We start from the raw sequence: 8,550 nt of genomic DNA, 5'->3' as shown, positions 1-8,550 counted from the left end.
TCCCAGGGAGACCGAGCGTCCCCGGCCGCGGCGCCCGTGTCCTCCCCTGCTCCGCCCCCCCCGGGGGGGCCCCATGGCCGGCAGCGACCTCTGTCCCCGGCCGAGGCTGGCTGCGGTGCCCGTGGCATCACGTGGAGCGGGCACCAGCGGGGCCACCGAGCCACCGGAGCCGAGCCGGGAGCAGCCGCAGCGCCGGGTGGAGGGATGGACGGACGGAGAGACAGGTGAGACAGGGCAGGGGAGGGATGGGTGCTCAGGGTGCCGGCGGCACCTTCACCTCGGAGAGCCTGTGCTGGGTGCCCTGGGTGTCGGTGGGGACACCGAGGTCCCACTGCTGTCCCCATGTCCCGGCCCAAGTGGCACAGGCAGCCTAGGTGGCACAGGCTCACGTGCCCCACGTAGCCCGGTTCCCAGTGGCCTGGGCCAGCTGTCCCTGTTCCCAGTGTCCCCATCCCAGTGACCCAGTACCTATATAGGATGATCCTAGCGTGGGTGCAGGGTTTTTAATGGAGGGGATGTACACTGGGTACAGGTGTGGGGGGTGCTTGGCTGGGTGCGGGGCTGGCTTTGGGGTGGGTGCAGGTCAGGCTCCCTCTGTGCCCCCTCCCCGCAGCACCAGCACGTGGCTGGGAGTCCCCCTGCAGCAGTTGCCCACCCCGGCGCTGACCCTGGACCAGTTGACGATGCGGCGCAATGCCGAGCGCATGCGGGAGCGCTGCCAGGCCCTGGGCCTTCGCCTGCGCCCCCACGTCAAGACCCACAAGACCCTGTGAGTGTGTCCCCAGTATCTGCCCCAGCAGCCCCCAACATCTGCCCACCCTCTTCCCCAGCAGCCCCCCAGCATCTCCCCATTCTAACCCCCAACATCCCGCTGGTATTCCCCACCTTTCCCACCAATATCTCCCCATCCTTCCTTCAAAATCCTCCCCTGGCATCCCCCCAGAGCCCCTCAACATTCCGTCCACCTTCCCCACCAGCATCTTCCCATCCTCCTCCCTAAAATCCCCCTCCAGTATCTCTGCACCATTCTCTTCACCTTCGCCACCTGCATCATCCTGATCCTCTTCCCGGAAATCCCCCACCAGCATCCCCCAACTTCACCCCAGCATTTCCCCCACCTTCCCCACCAGCATCTCCACATCTTCCTCCCCTAAAATCCCCCTTCAGCATCCCCGAAAGATCTCCCTTAGCATTTCCCCATCATCCCTCCAGCGTCCCCCATCTTCCCTCCTAGTATCCCCCAGGAATCCTCCTCAGCAACCTTCCATCCTTCCCCAAGATTTCCCATCCAACATCCCCCTTAATATCCCCCCTAGCATCTCCCTAGCATCTTCCCCATATATCCTCCAGTATCCTCCCAGTATCCCACCCAGCATCCCCCATTGTCACCCCCAGCATCCCCCATCCTGCCCCCAGCATCTCCCCTCTTCTCCCCCCACTATCCCTCCCAGTACCCCCCAGTCACCCCAGCAGCAACCCCATCCTCTCCCCACTTTCCCCCCTGGTACCGCCTTAGCATCCCCCTCTCACCTCCCCACCACGTCCCCCAGCGAGGGTGCTGAGCTGGCCACCGGCGGCACGCGACGCGGCATCGTGGTGTCCACCTTGGCCGAGGCCCAGTTCTTCGCAGCGGGGGGCTTCGACGACATCCTGTACGCTTACCCGCTGCCAGGGGGGCGGCTGGAGGAATGTGCTGCCCTGGCCCAGCGCCTCGAGGCCTTCCAGCTCCTCCTTGACAGCCCCCAGGCCTTGGCCCTGCTGCGCCAGTGCCCGCTGCCCCCCGGCAAGCGCTGGCTCGTCTGGCTCAAGCTTGACTGTGGGAATGGCCGGGGTAGGTGGCACCCCGCGTACCCTAGCAATACCCTGGGTGAGGGCGTGCTGACATAACCCAGGAGAGACACTTCCTCCACAAGTGTGCTTTCACCTGGGCACCAGCCCCTGGGATGCTCGATGGGGTGGGATGCTCCCCAACAACTGGAACAGAATGGGGCATTTAAGACACTCTTCCCCCAGAATAGTACTCAAGGATGTGCTATGGGGCAGAGGTGGCCCAAAGCCCCATGAAGAAGAAGTTCTTCCCTGTGAGGGTGTTGAGGCCCTGGCACAGGTTGTCCAGAGAAGCTGTGGCTGCCCCATCCCTGGCAGTGTTCAAGGCCAGGTTGGATGGGGCTTGGAGCAACCTGGTCTAGTGGAAGGTGTCTCTGCCCATGGCAGGGGGCTGGAAGTAGATGAGCTTTAAGGTCCTCTCCAACCCAATTCCACACTGGTATTTTTCTGATTTAATTCCTCCCCACACCCCCCATTTTCCCCCACACCCAGGATGCCCCATGGTGGGGATGCCCCATGTCCCCACCCCATCCCTGCCATCCCTCCCAACACAGGGCTCTTCCCAAGCCGCCCATCCCAGCACCCACATTGAGACCCTCCTTGCACCCTGCAGTCGGTGTGCGCCCCACAGACCCCAGCGCCATGGCCCTGGCCCGGGCCATCGCCGAGGAGGCACCGGAGGAGGTGACGCTGGTTGGGGTCTATGCTCACTGTGGGAACACGTACGGCTGCTGCGACGTCCAGGCTGTCCAAGCCATCGCCAGAGCCACCACCAGCGCCGTGCTCGACTTCGTCACCGCGTGAGTGCCCAAACCCAGGGACCAGCAGAGTTAAGGGGTATTCTGCAGGGGGGATGTCTCCATCCACACCACAGACGTGTCTCCAACCCCATAAAGCCTGGATGCCTGGTTGTAAATGCAAATCTCCCCCATAAAAGGTGCCCTACAAAGCTCCCCCGGGGAGCTGGAGGAGGATGTTGGCGGCTCCAGTCACCTTTGATGTGGCTTTGGTGGCGGGTTGTGACCTGTGTCATTGTCCCCCTCCTCCTTGTCACCCTTTTGTCCCAGCGGGGTTCTGCATCCTGGAGGGAATTGCTGCCGGATGGTTCCTGCTGAGGAGGTGGGGCGAGGTCAGTGGGGTCCCCTGGGACCCCCATCACTCCCTACACAGGGATGTGCTCCCCAGTCCCACCCCAGCCAGTTGTGGCACTGGTTTGTGATGGGGAAACTGAGGCATGCAAGGAAACCTCCTGCCCCCCAATCCCTCCTCATCCCCAAAGTTGTGGGGGCTGCTCTGGCATAGCTGGGGCTCCCAGGTACATCTTGGGCTGGCCCCAAGCATATCTGGTGGGTGCTGTAGCACATCTAGAGGGGTCCAGAAACATCAGGAAGGGGGCCCAGACACATTAGGACAGGTGCCCTGGCATATCAGGGACGGAGGGGAGACCTGCCTCGAGTGGGGTTCTCTGGCACATCTGGCTGGCCCCCCAGTACATCTTGGGATCTTCCTGGCACACAGTGGGGCAGCTCTGCCAAATCTGGATGGCTCCCTTGAACATCTGGGGGGCTCCCTGGCACATCTGGGGCTCCTTGAACCATCACCCCCTCTGGTCCTGCTCCCCATGGTGCCTGAGGGTGCTGTCCCCCAGGGCACTCAGCAGGTCCCATGTGCCCGCAGGCTGCGGCGGGCGGGGGTGCCGTGTCCCCAGGCCAGCATTGGCTCCACACCATCCTGCAGCCACCCGGTGCCAGAGATGGCCCAGCTCACCGAGGTCCACCCAGGCAACTACCTCCTCTACGGTGGGTCAGGACTGCCCTTCCCAGCCCTGGTGTGACCCCCCTGAGGTGGGATTCACCCCAGCCTGACCCGGGCGCCGTCTCTCCCAGACCTCCAGCAGACACTGCTGGGCTCCTGTCTGCCGGAGGAGGTGGCCATCCGCGTCCTCACCAGGGTCGTCGGTCACTACCCGCACCGCAACCAGCTGCTGGTGGACTGCGGGTGGGCCGCCCTCAGCCTCCATGGCCGTGACGAGTCTCCTGCTGGCTGCGCCGCCATCGAGGGGCACCCCGAGCTCCGGTGAGCACTATGGCGGGACATGGGGGGAGCAGATAAGGGTGGGGGTATGACGGCGTGTCCCCACAGGCTGGTGGGGCTGACGCAGGAGCACGGGCAGGTGGGAGCCGTCGATGGACAGTTGGATTTTGAGCGCTACCCGCTGGGCAGCATCCTGGCTCTTATCCCATTCCATGTGAGTATCGATCCCACCGTGCCCCGCCATGCCCTGCCACGGCTCAACATTCCCACCCACCACAGGCCTGTGCCACCGCCGCCATGCACCCGGTCTATTACGTCCATGCTGAGGGGAAGGTGGTGGAGCTCTGGCGCCCCGTCCGCGGCTGGTAGGGAGGAGAGTGGGGAGCTGAACCCGCACCGAGACCCTGCGCCTATGCCAGGATGCTGCATCCGTACCACAGCGCTGCACCCGCGCCAGCATCCTGCACCCGGGCCAAGGTCCTGCTACTCCCACACCGATATCCTGCACCCACACTGGGGTCCGGCATCCACGTGTGGTGCTGCACCCACACAGAGCCCCTGCACCCACCCCAGGGTGCTGCACCCCAATACCACATCAATAAAGCTGCTTTTCCCACTTCCAGACATTTTTGTCCCTGGGCAAGAAGGGGGCGAGCGGTGAGGGGGACGCTCAGCGTAACCGGTGCAAAGCGGCCCGCTCCGGCTCTGTTTGGGCCGGGCCGGTCCCCGTGGGGCCGGTACCCGCCGGGCTGGCCGGGCCGGGACCCGAACCTGCAGCGACCCGAACCCAGCCGAGCCGGGAGGGGAGGAGCCCAGCACGGAGCCCCCCGCCCCTCGGCTCGCAGCCAATGGCGGAGCGCCCCGCCCGGCCCGGCTCCGGCCGGGGAGAGCCGCGCCCAGCCCCGCCGAGCGCACCGGAGGGAGCCGAGCGGAGCCGGACGGGACCGAGGGGAGCCGAACCGAGGCGGATCGAAGCGAACAGAGCCGGAGCGGATCGGAGCGGTCCGGAGCAGATCGGCTCAGCTCGGCTCGTAGCCCCCGGGGCCGGGCCCGGGTCTCCGCGATGCGGCGGGGCCGTGCGGTGCTGCCGGGGCCGGGGCCGGGGCCGGTGCTGCTGCTGCTGCTGCTGCTCTGCTCGGTGCGGGCGGGACCGGGCGGGATGGGAGCGGTGCGGGAAGGGACTCCCGGGTACCGCTCCGGGACCCGCCGGTGCCCAGCTTCACTTCACTTTCGTTGTGTTTATTTTTGGCTTGTTTTATTGTATTTGGGGTTATTTTAGTTTTGTTCATTTGGGTTTAGTTTATTTAATTTGCTTTTATTTTACTTTATTTCATTCTATTTTACCTGATTTAATTTTATTTTTATTCATCCCGTTTCTCTTTATTTCATCTTATTTCGTTTTCTTTCTTTTTAGTTCACCTCAACCTATTTTATTTCATGATTCTTTTTATTTTTTTACGTGACTATTTACTTTTCTTTTTTCATTATTATTTTCACGTGACTTTCCAAATCCATTTATTTCCATTTATTCTTTTTTCTCTTTATTTTTTTACTTATTTCTCAGTTCTTCACCCCAACCCAGTCTATTTTATCCTCCCCCTCTTCCCAAAAAGTGGTACCCGTGACCCCCCCCCCCCCAGCACCCCTTTACTCCCCCATCCCGAGTGGGACCACGGGGTGCCCCAAGACCCCAACCCGGGGTGGGGAGCACAGCGGAGGTTTGGGAGGGCTCCTGGTTCTCCCCACCCGGGGCAGGAAGGGGGCAGATCCTGATGCCGCCCCCCCTCCCCCGTAGGTTCCGGGTCGCGGCGAGGAGTGCGGGAGGCGGACGGCGGCGGGGGGGTGCTGCACCCCCTGCCCCCCCGGGTTCGGTGTCTCGGAGCCCTGCGGCCACGCTGACACCCGCTGCCAGCCCTGCGCACACAGTGAGTACCCCGCGGCCCCCCGCACCCAAACCCACCCCAGCACCCACCCGCATCCTCTCCCCCCCCCGCCCCAGACCAGACCTTCTCTGCGGTGAGCAGCGCGGAGGAGCCCTGCCGGCCCTGCACCCTCTGCCCGCTGCCCCCCGCGAGGTCCTGCACCCCTGCCCGCGACACCCTCTGCACCCGTGAGTAGCACCCGGGTACCCCCTGCTGTGTGTGTGTGCCAGCATGGGGTGGCTGTGCCTCAGTTTCCCCTCTGAAGGGGACACTGAGGCAGCGGCTGGGCAAACGGAGCTCCCCTGACCTTTTGGGGGTCTCCATCCGAACCCCACAGATGAGGAGCTGGTGACAGGGGGGCCCTCGCCTGCCACCCCTGAGCTTGCGTTGCCACCACCGGAGGCCAGTGGCGAGGACATCATCCCCGTGTACTGCTCCCTCCTGGCCGCCGTCGTGGTGGGGCTCCTGGCCTACGTGGCCTTCAAGTGGTAGGTTTGGGGGGCACACGGGACAGAGATGGGGGGAGCAAGACCCCGGCACCCCGGGTGACCTCGCCCCCCGCCATGGGCAGCTGGCGCACATGCAGGCAGAAGCAGCAGCTGGCCAAGGCGCGGGCAGGGGACGTGGGGCCGTGCCCCGAGGGGGAGAAGCTCCACAGCGACAGCGGGGTCTTCCTGGACACCCACAGCCTGCAGGAACCTCACCAGCCCGGCAAGGGTGAGCACCCGCCACCCACAGCACGTCTGTCCCCAGTGCCATCAGGATGGGGTTGAGGAGCACCACGGGTGGGTTGGGGGTCAGGGTGCACCTGTCCCCATGGAGCATCTGGATGGGGTTGGGATGCTGTTGGGAGCACCACCTTGGCCCAGGGAGCATCCGTATGGGTTTGAGGTGCCACCATGGCCTGTGGAGCACCCGTATGGGGTTGGGGTGCACCTAAACCCCAGGGAGCACCCATGTGGGGTTGGGAAGCCTCCCTACCTTGGGGTTCACCTGAGTGGGTTGGGGAGCATCCATGCCCCAGGGAACATCCATACTTTGGGAGCATCTGCACAGGTTCTGGGGGGCACTCACACCCCAAGGAGCACCCAGGTGGGGCTGGGATACACACACACTCCAGGGAGCATCCTGATGGGGTGAGGGTGCATGTTTGCACCAGGGAGCACCCAAATGGGGGCAAGGAGCACCCATGCTCTGGGAAGGACCAAGATGAGGTTGAGTAGCACTCAGATGGGGTCAGAGAGCATCCAAACGAAGCTGGGGAGCACCTATGTCCTGAGAAACACCCAGATGGGGTTGTGTAGCATCCCATGGCATGGGGAGCACCCAAATGGGGTTGGGGAGCACCAAAATGGGAACTGAGGAGCACCCTTATCCCAGGGAGCACCCAGATGGGGTTGTGTAGCATCCATGGCATGGGGAGCACCCAGATGGGGTTGAGGTGCACCCACACCCTGGTACATCTCTCTCCCGAGAGCTGGCGGCACCTCCAGCATGGAAACGCCTTTGGGTGTTGGGCAGGGATTTGAGGTGCCAGCTCTGCCCCCCTCGCTCCCTCGCAGCCCCCTACCCCGAGGGGCACCCTTTCAGCGCAGTGCCACCGCAGCGCCAGGAGGAGCTGGAGCGGCTGCTGGAGAGCGGGGGTCCTGGCCGGGACTGGCGCAGCCTGGCCACACGCCTGGGCTTCAGCCCCGAAGCCATCGGCACCTTCGGCCGGGGCCGGGCGCCCACCCGCACCCTGCTCAGCGCCTGGGCCAGCACTGAGGGCGCCACGCTGGAGACCCTGTGCCAGGCACTGGGTGCCATCGGCCGGCAGGACGCGGCGCGGTGCCTGGCGGGACCCGAGGATGCCACCTCTGCTGTGTGACCAAGGACACCGGGGCACCGACGACTCCTCCTGCCAGAGCTCTTTGGGGTTTTCTATGAGTGGGTTTTGTACTTTTCTAGGGGGGTTGGGGGTGGGATGGGGACAGGGACGTGATTTGGTGGCCCCAAGATGGTGGCTGTGGGTGGTGGTGGAGGGTGGGAGGTGAGGGACGCGGCTGGTCCTTACGTGGGCACATTAAATGTGTCACTTGTGTGTCACCAGGATGGGTGTCCTCAGTGTCCGTGTGTCCCCATAAGCGCGTGTCCATGGGATGTGCCCCTTCAGGTGTTCACATGTCCCCTGGTGTCCATGTGTCCTCAAGCTTCCAATTGTCCCTGGGTGTCTGTGTGTCCCCATCAGCGCCTGTTCCCATTACATGTGTCCTGAGATGTCCATGTGTGTCCACAAGTGCATCTCCATAGGATGTGTTCCCTTCAGGTGTCCATGTGTGTTTTCAAGCATCCATGTGTCCCCAGGTTTCTGTGTCTCTCTCAGAAGCACATGCCCCCGGGATGTGTCCCCTCTGGTGCCTTTGTGTACCCACAAGCGTGTGTCCCCAAGCTATGTGTCCCCACCTATCTATGTGTCCCCACACAGGTCTCACACCTGTCCCCATAAGGACAACAGGGGGGTGGGTGGCACTGGTGGGGGGGATGCCACCACCAAACACCTCAGGAGTGGCGCTGGGGGACACTGTTTGACAGAAAAGAGCCATTTCAGCCCCAAAACACACATGGGCATCCCTGCCCTGAGCTGGGTCACCCCAAAACCCCATCCTGTTTCTCCCCTGGGGATGCTAACGCTGCTGGGGGGGTCTAACCTACCGGTGCCACTGGTAGGTTCCTCCCCACCCCCGGCCATGCCAAACCTCTTTTGGGTCCGGGGCCGGTGTTGATTTTT

At 63.5% G+C, this 8,550-nt stretch overlaps 2 protein-coding genes across 2 annotated transcripts; both read left to right on the top strand.

Annotated features, from left to right (window-relative positions):
- The first annotated feature begins 75 nt into the window (after nt 1-75).
- On the top strand, nt 76-4,477 carry LOC134156101 (D-serine dehydratase-like). The gene is made up of 8 exons (XM_062603887.1): nt 76-224; nt 614-769; nt 1,551-1,831; nt 2,441-2,627; nt 3,505-3,626; nt 3,714-3,903; nt 3,970-4,075; nt 4,141-4,477. The coding sequence occupies exons 1-8, from the start codon at nt 205-207 to the stop codon at nt 4,228-4,230; spliced, it is 1,152 nt and encodes a 383-aa protein (XP_062459871.1). The 5' UTR covers nt 76-204; the 3' UTR covers nt 4,231-4,477.
- Nucleotides 4,478-4,539: 62 nt separating this feature from the next.
- LOC134156102 (death domain-containing membrane protein NRADD-like) lies at nt 4,540-7,868 on the top strand. The gene is given in 7 exon segments (XM_062603888.1): nt 4,540-4,779; nt 4,782-4,999; nt 5,657-5,786; nt 5,861-5,971; nt 6,121-6,271; nt 6,355-6,500; nt 7,346-7,868. Coding segments are annotated over 7 exon segments (1,131 nt in total). The 5' UTR covers nt 4,540-4,709; the 3' UTR covers nt 7,651-7,868.
- Nucleotides 7,869-8,550: the final 682 nt, after the last annotated feature.

The sequence above is a fragment of the Pezoporus occidentalis genome, unplaced genomic scaffold (genome assembly GCF_034315485.1).
Source record: "Pezoporus occidentalis ecotype Australia unplaced genomic scaffold, CSIRO_AGI_Poc_V1 ctg82, whole genome shotgun sequence".
NCBI lineage: Eukaryota > Metazoa > Chordata > Aves > Psittaciformes > Psittacidae > Pezoporus > Pezoporus occidentalis.
This window is presented reverse-complemented; position numbering and strand designations above follow the sequence as displayed.

Coding starts and splice junctions, on each gene's coding strand:
- LOC134156101 (XM_062603887.1), top strand. CDS start 205: ATGGACGGACGGAGAGACAG. Junction 225..613: donor ATGGACGGACGGAGAGACAG/GTGAGACAGGGC, acceptor CCCTCCCCGCAG/CACCAGCACGTGGCTGGGAG. Junction 4,076..4,140: donor TGGCTCTTATCCCATTCCAT/GTGAGTATCGAT, acceptor CACCCACCACAG/GCCTGTGCCACCGCCGCCAT.